Source organism: Oncorhynchus gorbuscha, linkage group LG13 (genome assembly GCF_021184085.1).
Source record: "Oncorhynchus gorbuscha isolate QuinsamMale2020 ecotype Even-year linkage group LG13, OgorEven_v1.0, whole genome shotgun sequence".
Lineage (NCBI taxonomy): Eukaryota > Metazoa > Chordata > Actinopteri > Salmoniformes > Salmonidae > Oncorhynchus > Oncorhynchus gorbuscha.
In genome coordinates this window covers 97,309,960-97,326,648 of record NC_060185.1, presented here as the reverse complement: position 1 = coordinate 97,326,648, position 16,689 = coordinate 97,309,960, and the positions used below count along the sequence as shown (strand labels likewise).

The window sequence follows — 16,689 nt, the reverse complement described above, 5'->3', positions numbered from 1 at the left end:
GTCAATGCAAAGTAAGCATGTAGATTTATGTATATATTTTAGAACGGGAGATCATGCATTCGCTTTGATTTGATTTGTACCTTGGGATCTAGCCCGAACTGCTTGAATGACACTAGCTACTTCTACTGTTTTTAGTATGGAATCAAAGACGATATGCAAGCAAGAGAGATGGCTGAAAGTTTGACTGCAGCAAAAGATGTCCGTCTGATGTTGTGCATCTCACCCTCAAGGCATTTGACCTCTCCCCCCCCCCCCTCTCTCTCTCTCGTCCTGCTCCTAAAGGTCACGACCCTGGTGAACTCCAGCAACAAGGGTCCGTCCAATAAGAAGAAGGGTCGCTCTAAGAAGGCCCATGTATTGGCTGCCTCGGTGGAGACGGCCACCTTGAACTTCCTGGATAAAGGAGAGAAGATCGCGAAGGAGAGCCAGTTCCTCAAGGACGAGCTCACTGCTGCCGTGGAGGATGTACGCAAGCAAGGTACGGTTATCTACTACTGGCCTTGACTCCTTTGCTCTGAATCTCTGAAATGAGCAGATATGTAATTCGGCCTTGTATTTCTGCCTCTTGAGTTCCAAGAGAACACATTTATTCAGTTGGGGCTCTATGAATCTCCCCTATGAATTCATTCAAACTGCTTCCAGGCATTGAACTGTTGCTCTCTGTTCTGTCATATCTTCCATTTTACTCTGCAGTCTTTCAATCTGTCTTGCCTGTATTGAGGGGAAAGTGTGTGTGTGTGTGTGTGCGCACACCAGGGTTTCTCTGGATCAAAAAGGGGCTTAAGTGGGTGGGCGTGGCAGGGTTTGAGTCGTTAAGGCTGAAATTTCAAGAATGAAATTATTCACATTTTGCCATGCAAGTTGAGAGAAAATGTTGCGGACGACAAAGATAAAATCTGCTATTCTACCTTCTGGAGCAGAGTTTCGTTTTTATAGTTTAAAAAGGCCCGCCCAAGCCTTTTTAAAGGCATACACATTCCTGTTGGCTCAGTCTAGAGAGCTGCGTAGAGCCTTGCGGTTTCATGCATCATCACCCCAATCTTTTAACTCCCGTTGTTAAATCTCATTACTCCTAGTAGCTGCGGTGTGATTTTTCCCCCCCCTTCTGGTGGAGGGAGGAGAGGACTCGGGTTAATGAACCCCGTCAAGATGCTCAGCTCCTCATTTCTCTTGTTTTGGCATGAATGTTTTAAAAGCCTGTTGATATTGACGCCAATTGAATGAGACAATATTTTGTAGGCAGGAGAGGGATCTCGCCCACTATCTTCTCTCATCCCGTTTTCTTCCTATTTACATACAGAGTATCTGTATCCCAATTTGCCCAGGATGAAAATATGGATTTTAAGGGCATGTGCAGTTTTTTTTAAGTGACTGATTTTCCGCTCTGTTTTCTGTATTAGCTGAGGGCTCCGCTCTGTTTTCCTGAGGGCTCTGTTTTCTGTATTAGCTGAGGGCTCCGCTCTGTTTTCTGTATTAGCTGAGGGCTCCGCTCTGTTTTCTGTATTAGCTGAGGGCTCCGCTCTGCTGCCCGTATTAGCCGAGGGCTCCGCTCTGCTGCCCGCTCCGCTCTGCTGCCCGTAGCCGATTAGCCGAGGGCTCCGCTCTGCTGCCCGTATTAGCCGAGGGCTCCGCTCTGCTGCCCGTATTAGCCGAGGGCTCCGCTCTGCTGCCCGTATTAGCCGAGGGCTCCGCTCTGCTGCCCGTATTAGCCGAGGGCTCCGCTCTGCTGCCCGTATTAGAGGGCTCCGCTCTGCTGCCCGTATTAGCCGAGGGCTCCGCTCTGCTGCCCGTATTAGCCGAGGGCTCCGCTCTGCTGCCCGAGCCGAGGGCTCCGCTCTGCTGCCCGTATTAGCCGAGGGCTCCGCTCTGCTGCCCGTATTAGCCGAGGGCTCCGCTCTGCTGCCCGTATTAGCCGAGGGCTCCGCTCTGCTGCCCGTATTAGCCGAGGGAGGGCCGAGGGCTCCGCTCTGCTGCCCGTATTAGCCGAGGGCTCCGCTGCTGCCCATTAGCCGTGGGCCCCGCTCTGCTGCCCTAGCCGAGGGCTCCGCTCTGCATTAGCTGCTGAGCTGCTTCCAGCTATTTCCTCTTGCCATGATATCAACAGATACAGTGGATTGTGAAAGTATTCACCCCCCCTGGCATTTTTCCTATTTTGTTGCCTTAAAATCTATTTTAAATAGTTTGTTTTTGTATCATTTGATTTACCCAATATGCCGACCACTTTGAAGATGCAGAATATTTTTTTAAAATTGTGAAACAAGACAACAACAACAACTTGAGCGTGCATAACTATTCACCCCCCTCCAAAGTCAATACTTTGTAGAGCCACCTTTGCAGCAATTACAGCTGCAAGTCTCTTGGGGTATGTCTCTATAAGCTTGGCACAGCTAGCTACTGGGCTTTTGCCCATTATTCAAAGCAAAACTGTTCCAGCTCCTTCAAGTTGGATGGGTTCCTGCTGGTGTACAGCGATCTTTAAGTCATACCACAGATTCTCAATTGGATTGAGGTCTGGGCTTTGACTAGGCCTTTCCAAGACATTGAAATGTTTCCCCTTAAACCACTCGAGTGTTGCTTTTCGCAGTATGCTTAGGGTCGTTGTTCTGCTAGATGGGGATCCTCCCTCCCAGTCTCAAATCTCTGGAAGACAAAACAGTTTCCCTCAAGAATTTCTCTCTCTCTGTGTGTGTATATGCACACAGGTGGACTAATTATGTGACTTCTGAAGGTAATTGGTTGCACCAGATCTTATTAAGGGGCTTCATAGCAAAGTATATATATATATATGTTACCTCGGTAACCTCCAGCTCTTAAAGGTTGCAGGTGGAAAATGTCTTATGAAATGAAGCAATATTCCACATTAATTCTTGCTAGTAATATATATATTTTTTTGGTATCATTACAAAACATGCACATGTTTTTCGACTGGTAGATTGGCTCCTGAGTGGCGCAGTGGTCATCTCAGTGCGAGATGCGTCACCACAGGCCCTGGTTCGATTCCAGGTTGTATCACCTTGAATCCCATAGGGGCGGGGCGGTGCACAATTGGCCCAGCGTCGTCCTGGTTTGGCCCGGGGATTTTATTTGATTATTATTTTTTAAACCTTTATTTAACCAGGCACGTCAGTTAAGAACAAATTCTTATTTTCAATGATGGCCTAGGAGCAGTGGGTTAACTGGTCTAGGAGCAGTGGGTTAACTGGTCTAGGAGCAGTGGGTTAACTGGTCTAGGAGCAGTGGGTTAACTGGTCTAGGAGCAGTGGGTTAACTGGTCTAGGAGCAGTGGGTTAACTGGTCTAGGAGCAGTGGGTTAACTGGTCTAGGAGCAGTGGGTTAACTGGTCTAGGAGCAGTGGGTTAACTGGTCTAGGAGCAGTGGGTTAACTGGTCTAGGAGCAGTGGGTGGGTTAACTGGTCTGGGAGCAGTGGGTTAACTGGTCTAGGAGCAGTGGGTTAACTGGTCTAGGAGCAGTGGGTTAGCTGGTCTAGGAGCAGTGGGTTAACTGGTCTAGGAGCAGTGGGTTAACTTTAACTGCCTGTTCAGGGGCAGAACGACAGATTTGAACCTTGTCAGCTCGGGTTTGCACTTGCAACCTTTCGGTTACTAGTCCAATGCTCTAACCACTAGGCTACCCTGCCCCCCTCTACACTCTAACCACTAGGCTACCCTGCCGCCCTCTACACTCTAACCACTAGGCTACCCTGCCCCCTCTACACTCTAACCACTAGGCTACCCTGCCGCCCCAGGGTAAATACGGCGTCATTGTAAATAAGAACTTGTTCTTAACTGACTTGCCTGTTTTAAATCTACGTGCCAGAAAGTACGTTTTAGGCTCTTCGCGTAATTCTCAGGAACTACCATATATGACAGCAAGCCAGCCACTATAGAAATGTACCTACGTTACACTGCGTCCTTGTGCATCTGCAATGTGTTTGACGCAACCCGAGTCACAGACCAGTGGTCACCAACGGGTCTTCCTAGTCGATCACCAAACATTTCTGTTGGTGCGAATTGATTCAGCAGCACTAACGGCCCGCCGAGGCGGCGTTTCATGTGTCTGAAGGTGGAACATGACCACAGTGTTCTGGAGCCTGTGGACTGTATTAACGTGCCTGGAACGCACAGCAAAAGTTGATCCTGTGAGATTTCAAAACTACACTCAAATGAATTCAGTGTAGAGCTGCAGTTTTTATGAGTAAGTTCATGTTTAATTTATTCAGTACTTTAACACTTAAAAAAAAATAGTTTTTTAAAATTATAATTTTATTTTAGAAATACAAAGTGTTCCCATGAACTAAGAGGGATATTTCACTGACCATCAGATGAGAGACGGCCTCACCGCTGCCCCCCCCCCCCCCGACTGACCATCAGATGAGACGGCCTCACCCCGCCTCCCCCCGACTGACCATCAGATGAGACGGCCTCACCCCGCCTCCCCCCGACTGACCATCAGATGAGACGCCCCCGCCCCCAGACTGACCACAAGAGAGAGACTGCTATGGCGTGGCTTGGTCCCAGTGTTTCCATGTAGATGTTGGTGGAGTTGACAGAGACTGCTATGGTGTGGCTTTGTCCCAGTGTTTCCATGTAGATGTTGGTGGAGTTGACAGACTGGTGTGGCTTGGTCCCAGTGTTTCCATGTAGATGTTGGTGGAGTTGACAGACTGCTATGGTGTGGCTTGGTCCCAGTGTTTCCATGTAGATGTTGGTGGAGTTGACAGAGACTGCTATGGTGTGGCTTTGTCCCAGTGCCTCCAGGACCGTTATATTGATTTGTCCACACGCTTGGTTGTTTTTCAATGTTAGGTTGCTGCAACTGCAACAGGGCAGGTGAGAAGTCGAATTGCGCTTTTTACCCGATTTTTACGTCTTACTAGTAATACAGATAGCATGCGCATCTGTTTTTTTGTCTTGTAAAAAATAATCGGAGGGGCCTGTAGATGATTATATTTTATAAATCTACCTGTCACAGTGGCTGGTCGGACCAAAACAAGTGCATTTCCAACCCTGACAGCAACTTAAGTAAACGTGATATTTTTAGAATAAGGATGTAACAGAAAAATGGGAGGAGTCTGAATTTCCTGAACACACTGGTTCTATCTGGAGGCTTCCTACTGAGATGGTTACATGATGATGGGAGAAGACTGGGAACACACTGGTTCTATCTGGAGGCTTCCTACTGAGATGGTTACATGATGATGGGAGAAGACTGGGAACACACTGGTTCTATCTGGAGGCTTCCTACTGAGATGGTTACATGATGATGGGAGAAGACTGGGAACACACTGGTTCTATCTGGAGGCTTCCTACTGAGAAGGTTACATGATGATGGGAGAAGACTGGGAACACACTGGTTCTATCTGGAGGCTTCCTACTGAGAAGGTTACATGATGATGGGAGAAGACTGGGAACACTGGTTCTACTGGTTCTATCTGGAGGCTTCCTACTGAGATGGTTAGATGATGATGGGAGAAGACTGGGAACACACTGGTTCTATCTGGAGGCTTCCTACTGAGATGGTTACATGATGATGGGAGAAGACTGGGAACACACTGGTTCTATCTGGAGGCTTCCTACTGAGATGGTTACATGATGATGGGAGAAGACTGGGAACACACTGGTTCTATCTGGAGGCTTCCTACTGAGATGATGATGATGATGATGGGAGAAGACTGGGAACACACTGGTTCTATCTGGAGGCTTCCTACTGAGATGGTTACATGATGATGGGAGAAGACTGGGAACACACTGGTTCTATCTGGAGGCTTCCTACTGAGATGACATGATGATGGGAGAAGACTGGGAACACACTGGTTCTATCTGGAGGCTTCCTACTGAGATGGTTACATGATGATGGGAGAAGACTGGGAACACACTGGTTCTATCTGGAGGCTTCCTACTGAGATGATGATGATGATGATGATGATGGGAGAAGACTGGGAACACACTGGTTCTATCTGGAGGCTTCCTACTGAGAAGGTTACATGATGATGGGAGAAGACTGGGAACACACTGGTTCTATCTGGAGGCTTCCTACTGAGATGGTTACATGATGATGGGAGAAGACTGGGAACACACTGGTTCTATCTGGAGGCTTCCTACTGAGATGGTTACATGATGATGGGAGAAGACTGGGAACACACTGGTTCTATCTGGAGGCTTCCTACTGAGATGATGATGATGATGGGCTTCCTACTGAGATGGTTACATGATGATGGGAGAAGACTGGGAACACACTGGTTCTATCTGGAGGCTTCCTACCGAGATGATGATGATGATGGGAGAAGACTGAGGGAACACAACGAGCACACGATTTGAACTAACTACAGACTACAGATAACGGAGGTTTAACCCTTTGAATCAGTAATGGGTAACCTACACATTGTATTTCGTAACGTAGCTGTTCTCCTCCCTTCACATGTAGCTTTTGGACTCTGGCTGGGTCACTCTAGGACATTCAGAGACGTGTCCCGAAGCTACTCCTGTGTTGTCTTGGCTGTGTGCTTGGGGTCATTGTCCTGTTGGAAGGTGAACCTTCACTCCAGACTGAGGTCCTGAGCGCTCTGGAGCAAGTTTTCATCAAGGATCTCTCTGTTTATCTTTCCTTTGATGCGGACTAGTTTGCCAGTCCCCGCCACTGGAAAACACAGCATGATGCTGCCACCACCATGCGTCACTGTAGGGATGGTGCCAGGTTTCCTCCAGATGTGACGCTTGGCATTCAGGCCACAGAGTTCAATCTTGGTTTCATAAGACCAGAGAATCTTTTTTCTCATGGTCTGAGTCCTTTAGGTGCCTTTTTGACAAACTCCAAGTGGGCTGTAGTGCCTTTTACTGAGGAGTGGCTTCCGCCTGGCCACTCTACCATAAAGGCCTGATTGGTGGAGTGCTGCAGAGATGGTTGTCCTTCTGGAAGGTTCCCCCATCTTTGCAGAGAACTGGTCAGTGACCACTGGGTTCTTGGTCACCTCCCTGACCATGGCCCTTCTCCCCAGATTGCTCAGTTTGGCCGGGCAGCCAGCTCTGGGAAAAGTCTTGGTGGTTTCCAAACTTCTTCCATTTAAGAATGACGTAGGCCACTGTTTTTGGGAACCTTTTTAATGCTAGGTACCCTTCCCCAGGTCTGTACATCGACACGATCCTATCTCAGAGCTCTACGGACAATTCCTTCGACCTCATGACTTTGTTTTTGCTCTGACGTGCACCGCCAACTGTGGGACCTTTTTACATACATATATATGTCCAATTTAATTTCCCACAGGTGGACTACAATCAACTTGTAGAAACACGATCAACGGAAACAGGATGCACCTGAGCTCAATTTTCGAGTCTCATAGCAAAGGGTCTGAATACTTATGTAAAAAAGTTATTTCTGGTTTTTATTTGTAATTTACATTTCTAAAAACGGGGTTTCACTTTGTCATTTGAGGCTATTGTGTGTAGATTTGAGAAATATTTAATAAATTTTAGGACAAGACTGTGACTTAACACAATGTGTGTGATGCTTTCTGAATGCCCTGTGTATATATGCAGGATAGCAGCTCCATACTTTTGCACATCTTCGTGGGGCCACAGTGGATTTGCATGGCACAGCATTCCGGATGAATCATTAGTGTGTTGGATGGGGTTGCTAATCCTAGGTATGTCGTGGGCTTACTGCAGGGCTAAACGGGGATCGTCACGGCTGTTAGTGCACAGCTTGTAGCGTCTCTTTCCTGCTTTGTTCCGCTATCCGGGATGCTTCAATTTTCTAGTTCGCCCAGACTGACTGTTGCCAATGGAAATGACAAGGGAGAGCATAAGCAGAACTTCTGCATGCGAGGAGGGAGGGGGAGGGAGGAGGAAAGGAGAAGAGAGATGTAAACATTTTTATCTCTTATGTCTTTAAATGGCTGTATTCTCCACGTGGGATCTTACTGACGCAAATTCTGTTTTCAAATGTCATGCCTGTCACGATGGCCGTTTCAGGTGTAATGTCACGGCGGCCGTTTCAGGTGTAATGTCACGGCGGCCGACGGCGGCCGTTTCAGGTGTAATGTCGTTTCAGGTGTCATGTCACCGTTTCAGGTGTAATGTCACGGCCGTTTCAGGTGTAATGTCACGGCGGCCGTTTCAGGTGTAATGTCATGTCACGGCGGCCGTTTCAGGTGTCATGTCACGGCGGCCGTTTCAGGTGTCATGTCAGGTGTCATGTCACGGCCGTTTCAGGTGTCATGTCACTGCGGCCATCAAATGAAATCAGAATTTGTCTTGTGACAACAGCTCGATACTCGAAACTCTTCCAATCCTGATTCCCCCTCCCACTACTACTCCCACTCCCCTGCATTATGTCTATAGCAAGTCCCTCTGCTCCACCTTGTGGACTATAGCTAGTTCCTTATTTGCGCTCTTCCAATCCTGACTCCTCCCACTAGCTAGTCTTTCTCTGCTGCTGGATCTAGCTACACAGCCCATCGGTAAATAGCCCACCTAAATACCTCATCCCCATGTTATTTCTTTGCTCCTTTGCACCCCAGTATCTCTACTTGCACATTCATCTTCTGCACATATATCACTCCAGTGTTTAATTGCTAAATTGTAATTATTTTGCCACTATGGCCTAATATTTGCCTAAACTCACTAATCTTACTACATTTGCACAGATATAGATTTTTCTATTGTGTTATTGACTGTCCGTTTGTTTATTCCATGTGTAACTCTGTTTCGTTTGTGTCGCACTGCTTTGCTTTATCTTGGCCAGGCCGCAGTGCGTTGCTTTATCTTGGCCAGGCCGCAGTGCTTTGCTTTATCTTGGCCAGGCCGCAGTGCGTTGCTTTATCTTGGCCAGGCCGCAGTGCGTTGCTTTATCTTGGCCAGGCCGCAGTGCTTTGCTTTATCTTGGCCAGGCCGCAGTGCTTTGCTTTATCTTGGCCAGGTCGCAGTGCTTTGCTTTATCTTGGCCAGGCCGCAGTGCTTTGCTTTATCTTGGCCAGGCCGCAGTGCTTTGCTTTATCTTGGCCAGGTCGCAGTGCTTTGCTTTATCTTGGCCAGGTCGCAGTGCGTTGCTTTATCTTGGCCAGGCCGCAGTGCGTTGCTTTATCTTGGCCAGGTCACAGTTGTTCTCAACTGGCCTACCTGGTTAAATAAAGGTGAAAAAAAACAAAACTATAGCTTAGTCTCTGTTGCTGGAACATAACATACCTGGTTTACTTATCCTGTGGAGCTCACTGGCACAGGAAAGAGGGCCCAGAATAGTCTATATTAGTTAACCAGCATGAGCTTCAGGCTGAGCCCAGTAGATGGTTGATTAAAATAGTTGAAGTTCGTTGCAGACAGATGGCGTAGAGATGAATGGTATTGAAAGAACATGCGTTCTAGCGCCCTCTTCAGGTCTGTCTCAATTATTTCATCAAACAGTGCGCTTAAAGCACCAGACAAGATCTGTGCATTATAGTTGTTTAAATAAAATCACAGGGTGTGTCTGTCTATGGGGGGAAAAACACACTTTAAAAAAACAACAACATTTTGACCAGACTGCTCCTGTTTGACCAAGGTTTTTAGCTGGATACCGCCTGAGGTTACTGGTACACTTAGTCATGGATATCGCTCTCACTGTGCGAGTTCTACAGCTAATGTCTGTGACAAACAAACTCCGACACTCTCTCTGTGGGTTACTGGTACAGTTCAGGGGGGGGTGATGGGCGAACCGTTGTGCTCTAAGAGGTGTCTGCTCGGTAGACAAGTCGTGCCAGCGGTCTTGTCAGTGCCTGGGAATGTCAGCCTCAGCCTCTGCTATTCTACCGGTGTCCCAAATGGCACCCTATTCCATTTGTTATTTTATAGTACACTACTTTTGACTGGGCTCTGGTCAAAGTAGTGCTCTATGTAGGGAATAGGGTGCCATTTGAAGTGCACACAGTCATTGGACAGGAATACAGCAGCTCTGCTGGTGGTAGGGCTGGCCTGTCAGTTAGGACTATGTCACGCTGCTCTGCTGAGCGTGGACAGACTGATAATGCTGCCATTGACTGGGCCTTAGTCCCCCCCTCCCAAACCCTCTCTTCTCTTCCCCTCTCTCTTTGCCATGCGAAATGGCACCAGTTGTTTATAAATGGGGAGAAGGCTGCAGATATACTTTTGGGTTGGAGGTAGGCTGGGTTGTGGGTTTTAGAAGGGTTTAGTGTGGTGGATTCCAACTTGTTTGCATGAATGTTCTTCAGCCATTCACAACATCTCAGCTCTCTTTTTACAACGATCACACCCTGCCTGCCTGTTCTCTTCATTCATATCTTCTGACGGATGGCTTCACAACATCACAGCTGGAATTATAATTGCCAGCTCTCTCTCTCTCTCTCGTGTTCCTTTGCTCTCTCTCTCTCTCTCGTGTTCCTTTGCTCTCTCTCTCTCTCTCGTGTTCCTTTGCTCTCTCTCTCTCTCTCGTGTTCCCTTGCTCTCTCTCTCTCTCTCTCGTGTTCCCTTGCTCTCTCTCTCTCTCTCGTGTTCCCTTGCTCTCTCTCTCTCTCTCTCGTGTTCCCTTGCTCTCTCTCTCTCTCTCGTGTTCCCTTGCTCTCTCTCTCTCTCTCGTGTTCCCTTGCTCTCTCTCTCTCTCTCGTGTTCCCTTGCTCTCTCTCTCTCTCTCGTGTTCCCTTGCTCTCTCTCTCTCTCTCTCTCGTGTTCCCTTGCTCTCTCTCTCTCTCTCGTGTTCCCTTGCTCTCTCTCTCTCTCTCGTGTTCCCTTGCTCTCTCTCTCTCTCTCGTGTTCCCTTGCTCTCTCTCTCTCTCTCGTGTTCCCTTGCTCTCTCTCTCTCTCTCGTGTTCCCTTGCTCTCTCTCTCTCTCTCTCGTGTTCCCTTGCTCTCTCTCTCTCTCTCTCGTGTTCCCTTGCTCTCTCTCTCTCTCTCTCGTGTTCCCTTGCTCTCTCTCTCTCTCTCTCGTGTTCCCTTGCTCTCTCTCTCTCTCTCTCGTGTTCCCTTGCTCTCTCTCTCTCTCTCTCGTGTTCCCTTGCTCTCTCTCTCTCTCTCTCGTGTTCCCTTGCTCTCTCTCTCTCTCTCTCGTGTTCCCTTGCTCTCTCTCTCTCTCTCTCGTGTTCCCTTGCTCTCTCTCTCTCTCTCTCGTGTTCCCTTGCTCTCTCTCTCTCTCTCTCGTGTTCCCTTGCTCTCTCTCTCTCTCTCTCGTGTTCCCTTGCTCTCTCTCTCTCTCTCTCGTGTTCCCTTGCTCTCTCTCTCTCTCTCTCGTGTTCCCTTGCTCTCTCTCTCTCTCTCTCTCTCGTGTTCCCTTGCTCTCTCTCTCTCTCTCGTGTTCTCTCTCGTGTTCCCTTGCTCTCTCTCTCTCTCTCGTGTTCCCTCGTGCTCTGCTCTCTCTCTCTCTCTCGTGTTCCCTTGCTCTCTCTCTCTCTCTCTCGTGTTCCCTTGCTCTCTCTCTCTCTCTCTCGTGTTCCCTTGCTCTCTCTCTCTCTCTCTCGTGTTCCCTTGCTCTCTCTCTCTCTCTCTCGTGTTCCCTTGCTCTCTCTCTCTCTCTCTCGTGTTCCCTTGCTCTCTCTCTCTCTCTCTCTCGTGTTCCTCTCGTGTTCCCTCTCTCTCGTGTTCCCTTCTCTCTCTCTCTCTCTCGTGTTCCCTTGCTCTCTCTCTCTCTCTCTCTCTCGTGTTCCCCTCTCTCTCTCTCTCTCTCTTGTGTTCCCTCGTCTCTCTCTCTCTCTCTCTCGTGTTCCCTTCTCTCTCTCTCTCTCTCTCTCGTGTTCCCTTGCTCTCTCTCTCTCTCTCTCGTGTTCCCTTGCTCTCTCTCTCTCTCGTGTTCCCTTGCTCTCTCTCTCTCTCTCGTGTTCCCTTGCTCTCTCTCTCTCTCTCTCTCTCGTGTTCCCCTCTCTCTCTCTCTCTCTCTCGTGTTCCCTCTCTCTCTCTCTCTCTCTCGTGTTCCCTTGCTCTCTCTCTCTCTCTCTCTCTGTTCCCTCTCTCTCTCTCTCTCTCGTGTTCCCTTGCTCTCTCTCTCTCTCGTGTTCCCTCTCTCTCTCTCTCTCTCGTGTTCCCTTGCTCTCTCTCTCTCTCTCTCGTGTTCCCTTGCTCTCTCTCTCTCTCTCTCTCGTGTGTTCCTTGTTCCCTTGCTCTCTCTCTCTCTCTCGTGTTCCCTTGCTCTCTCTCTCTCTCTCTCTCTCGTGTTCCCTTGCTCTCTCTCTCTCTCTCTCTCTCTCTCGTGTTCCCTTGCTCTCTCTCTCTCTCTCTCTCGTGTTCCCTTGCTCTCTCTCTCTCTCTCGTGTTCCCTTGCTCTCTCTCTCTCTCTCTCGTGTTCCTTGCTCTCTCTCTCTCTCTCTCGTGTTCCCTTGCTCTCTCTCTCTCTCTCTGTTCTGTTCCTCTCTCTCTCTCTCTCTCGTGTCTCTCTCTCTCGTGTTCCCTTGCTCTCTCTCTCTCTCTCGTGTTCTCTCTCTCTCGTGTTCCCTTGCTCTCTCTCTCTCTCTCGTGTTCCCTCTCTCTCTCTCTCTCGTGTTCCCTTGCTCTCTCTCTCTCTCTCTCTCGTGTTCCCTTGCTCTCTCTCTCTCTCTCTCGTGTTCCCTTCTCTCTCTCTCTCTCTCTCGTCTTCCTCTCTCTGTGTTCCCTTGCTCTCTCTCTCTCTCTCGTGTTCCCTTGCTCTCTCTCTCTCTCTCTCTCTCTCGTGTTCCCTTGCTCTCTCTCTCTCTCTCTCGTGTTCCCTTGCTCTTGCTCTCTCTCTCTCTCTCTCTCTCTCTCTCTCGTGTTCCCTTGCTCTCTCTCTCTCTCTCGTGTTCCCTTGCTCTGTTCCTCGCTCTCTCTCTCTCTCTCTCGTGTTCCTCGTCTCTCTCTCTCTCTCTCGTGTTCTCTCTCTCGTGTTCCCTTGCTCTCTCTCTCTCTCTCTCGTGTTCCCTTGCTCTCTCTCTCTCTCTCTCTCTCTCTCGTGTCTCTCTCTCTCTCTCGTGTTCCCTTGCTCTCTCTCTCTCTCTCTCGTGTTCCCTTGCTCTCTCTCTCTCTCTCTCGTGTTCCCTGCTCTCTCTCTCTCTCTCTCGTGTTCCCTTGCTCTCTCTCTCGTGTTCTCCTCGTGTTGCTTCTCTCGTGTTCCCTCTCTCTCTCTCGTGTTCCCTCGCTCTCTCTCTCTCGTGTTCCTCGTGTTCTCTCTCGTGTTCCCTCTCTCTCTCTCTCTCTCGTGTTCCCTTGTCTTCTCTCTCTCGTGTTCCCTCTCTCTCTCTCTCGTGTTCCCTCGCTCTCTCTCTCGTGTTCCCTTGCTCTCTCTCTCTCTCTCGTGTTCCCTTGCTCTCTCTCTCTCGTGTTCCCTTGCGCTTCTCTCTCTCTCTCTCTCGTGTTCCCTCGCTCTCTCTCTCTCTCTCTCTCTCTCTCTCTCTCTCTCCGTGTTCCCTCGCTCTCTCTCTCTCTCGTGTTCTCTCTCTCTCTCTCTCTGTTCCCTTGCTCTCTCTCTCTCTCGTGTTCCCTCGCTCTCTCTCTCTCTCTCGTGTTCCTCTCTCTCTCTCTCTCTCGTGTTCCTTGCTCTCTCTCTCTCTCTCTCTCGTGTTCCCTTGCTCTCTCTCTCTCTCTCTCGTGCTCTCTCTCCTCTCGTGTTCCCTCTCTCTCTCTCTCTCGTGTTCCCTTGCTCTCTCTCTCTCTCTCTCTCGTGTTCCTTGCTCTCTCTCTCTCTCTCTCTCGTCTCTTCCTCTCTCTCTCTCTCTCTCGTGTTCTCTCTCTCTCTCGTGTTCTCTCTCTCGTGTTCCTTGCTCTCTCTCTCTCTCTCTCTCGTGTTCCCTTGCTCTCTCTCTCTCTCGTGTTCCCTGCTCTCTCTCTCTCTCGTGTTCCCTTGCTCTCTCTCTCTCTCGTGTTCCTCTCGTTCTCTTCTCTGCTCTCTCTCTCTCTCTCGTGTTCCCTTGCTCTCTCTCTCTCTCTCTCGTGCTCTCTCTCTCTCTCTCTCTCGTGTTCCCTTGCTCTCTCTCTCTCTCTCTCTCTCGTGTTCCCTCTCTCGTGTTCTCTGCTCTCTCTCTCTCTCTCGTGTTCTCTGCTCTCTCTCTCTCTCTCTCGTGTTCCTTGCTCTCTCTCTCTCTCTCTCTCTCTCTCGTGTTCCCTTGCTCTCTCTCTCTCTCTCTCTCGTGTTCCTCGCTCTGCTCTCTCTCTCTCTCTCGTGTTCCCTTGCTCTCTCTCTCTCTCTCTCTCGTGTTCCCTTGCTCTCTCTCTCTCTCGTGTTCCCTTGCTCTCTCTCTCTCTCTCGTGTTCCCTTGCTCTCTCTCTCTCTCTCGTGTTCCCTTGCTCTCTCTCTCTCTCTCGTGTTCCCTTGCTCTCTCTTCTCTCTCGTGTTCCCTCTCTCTCTCTCTCGTGTTCCCTTGCTCTCTCTCTCTCTCTCGTGTTCCCTTGCTCTCTCTCTCTCTCTCGTGTTCCCTTGCTCTCTCTCTCTCTCGTGTTCCCTTGCTCTCTCTCTCTCTCTCGTGTGCTCTCTCTCTTCTCTCTTCTCTCTCTCTCTCTCTCGTGTTCCCTTGCTCTCTCTCTCTCTCTCGTGTTCCTCTTGCTCTCTCTCTCTCTTCTCTCGTGTTCCCTCGTGTTCCCTGCTCTCTCTCTCTCTCTCTCGTGTTCCCTCTCTCTCTCTCTCTCTCTCTCTCTCTCTCTCTCGTGTTCCCTCGCTCGTGTTCTCTCTCTCTCTCTCGTGTTCCCTTGCTCTCTCTCTCTCTCGTGTTCCTCGCTCTCTCTCTCTCTCTCTCGTGTTCCCTTGCTCTCTCTCTCTCTCTCTCTCGTGTTCCCTCGCTCTCTCTCTCTCTCTCTCTCTCTCGTGTTCCCTTGCTCTCTCTCTCTCTCTCTCTCGTGTTCCCTCTCTCGTGTTCTCTTCTCTCTCTCTCTCGTGTTCTCTTCTCTCTCTCTCTCTCTCGTGTTCCCTTGCTCTCTCTCTCTCTCTCTCTCTCTCTGCTCTCTCTCTCTCTCTCTCTCGTGTTCCCTTGCTCTCTCTCTCTCTCTCTCTCGTGTTCCCTCTCTCTCTCTCTCTCGTGTTCCCTTCTCTCTCTCTCTCTCGTGTTCCCTTGCTCTCTCTCTCTCTCTCTCGTGTTCCCTCGTGTTCCCTGCTCTCTCTCTCTCTCTCTCGTGTTCTGCTCTCTCTCTCTCTCTCTCTCGTGTTCCCTTCTCTCTCTCTCTCGTGTTCCCTTGCTCTCTCTCTCTCTCTCTCTCGTGTTCTTCTCTCTGTTCTCTCTCTCTCGTGTTCCCTCTCTCTCTCTCTCTCTCGTGTTCCCTTCTCTCTCTCTCTCTCTCGTGTTCCCTTGCTCTCTCTCTCTCTCTCTCGTGTTCTCTTGCTCTCTCTCTCTCTCTCTCTCTCTCGTGTTCCCTCGTGCTCTCTCTCTCTCTCTCGTGTTCCCTCTCTCTCTCTCTCTCTCTCGTGTTCCCTTGCTCTCTCTCTCTCTCTCTCTCGTGTTCCCTTGCTCTCTCTCTCTCTCTCTCTCGTGTTCCCTCGCTCTCTCTCTCTCTCTCTCTCTCGTGTTCCTCGTGTTCCCTTGCTCTCTCTCTCTCTCTCTCTCTCTCTCTCTCTCTCGTGTTCCCTTGCTCTCTCTCTCTCTCTCTCTCTCTCTCTCTCTCTCTCGTGTTCCCTTGCTCTCTCTCTCTCTCTCTCTCGTGTTCCCTTGCTCTCTCTCTCTCTCTCGTGTTCTCCTGCTCTCTCTCTCTCTCTCTCTCGTGTTCCCTCTGCTCTCTCTCTCTCTCTCTCTCGTGTTCTCCTTCTCTCTCTCTCTCTCTCTCGTGTTCCCTTGCTCTCTCTCTCTCTCTCTCGTGTTCCCTTGCTCTCTCTCTCTCTCTCTCTCTCGTGTTCCCTCGCTCTCTCTCTCTCTCTCTCGTGTCCCTTGCTCTCTCTTCTCTCTCTCTCTCTGCTCTCTCTCTCTCTCTCGTGTTCCCTCGCTCTCTCTCTCTCTCTCTCGTGTTCCCCTCTCTCTCTGCTCTCTCTCTCTCGTGTTCCCTGCTCTCTCTCTCTCTCTCTCGTGTTCCTCTCTCTCTCGTGTTCTCTCTCTCTCTCTCTCTCGTGTTCCCTTCTCTCTCTCTCTCTCTCTCGTGTTCCCTCGCTCTCTCTCTCTCTCTCTCTCGTGTTCCCTTGCTCTCTCTCTCTCTCTCTCGTGTTCCCTTGCTCTCTCTCTCTCTCTCTCGTGTTCCCTTGCTCGTTCCCTGCTGCTCTCTCTCTCTCTCTCTCGTGTTCCCTTCTCTCTCTCTCTCTCTCTCTCTCTCGTTGTTCCTCGCTCTCTCTCTCTCTCTCTCTCGTGTTCCCTCGCGTGTGTTCCCCTTGCTCTCTCTCTCTCTCTCTCTCGTGTTCCCTTGCTCTCTCTCTCTCTCTCTCGTGTTCCCTCGCTCTCTCTCTCTCTCTCTCGTGTTCCCTTCTCTCTCTCTCTCTCTCTCTCTCGTGTTCCCTCTGCTCTCTCTCTCTCTCTCGTGTTCCCTTCTCTCTCTCTCTCTCTCTCGTGTTCCCTCGCTCTCTCTCTCTCTCTCTCGTGTTCCCTCGCTCTCTCTCTCTCTCTCTCGTGTTCCCTCTCTCTCTCTCTCTCGTGTTCTCTCTCTCTCTCTCTCTCGTGCTCTCTCTCTCTCTCTCTCGTGTTCCCTCGCTCTCTCTCTCTCTCTCGTGTTCTCGCTCTCTCTCTCTCTCTCTCGTGTTCCTCGTTCCCTGCTCTCTCTCTCTCTCTCTCTCTCGTGCTCTGCTCTCTCTCTCTCTCGTGTTCTCTCTCTCTCTCTCGTGTTCCCTCGCTCTCTCTCTCTCTCTCCTCGTGTTCCCTC

General features: G+C 49.9%; 1 protein-coding gene across 1 annotated transcript in view; it reads left to right on the top strand.

Annotated features, from left to right (window-relative positions):
- The window catches only part of LOC123993760 (catenin alpha-1-like), a 263,702-nt gene that overhangs the window by 9,494 nt on the left and 237,519 nt on the right, over positions 1-16,689 (top strand). The window contains 1 exon segment of the mRNA XM_046296236.1: positions 283-478. Coding sequence (XP_046152192.1) covers positions 283-478 — 196 coding nt within the window.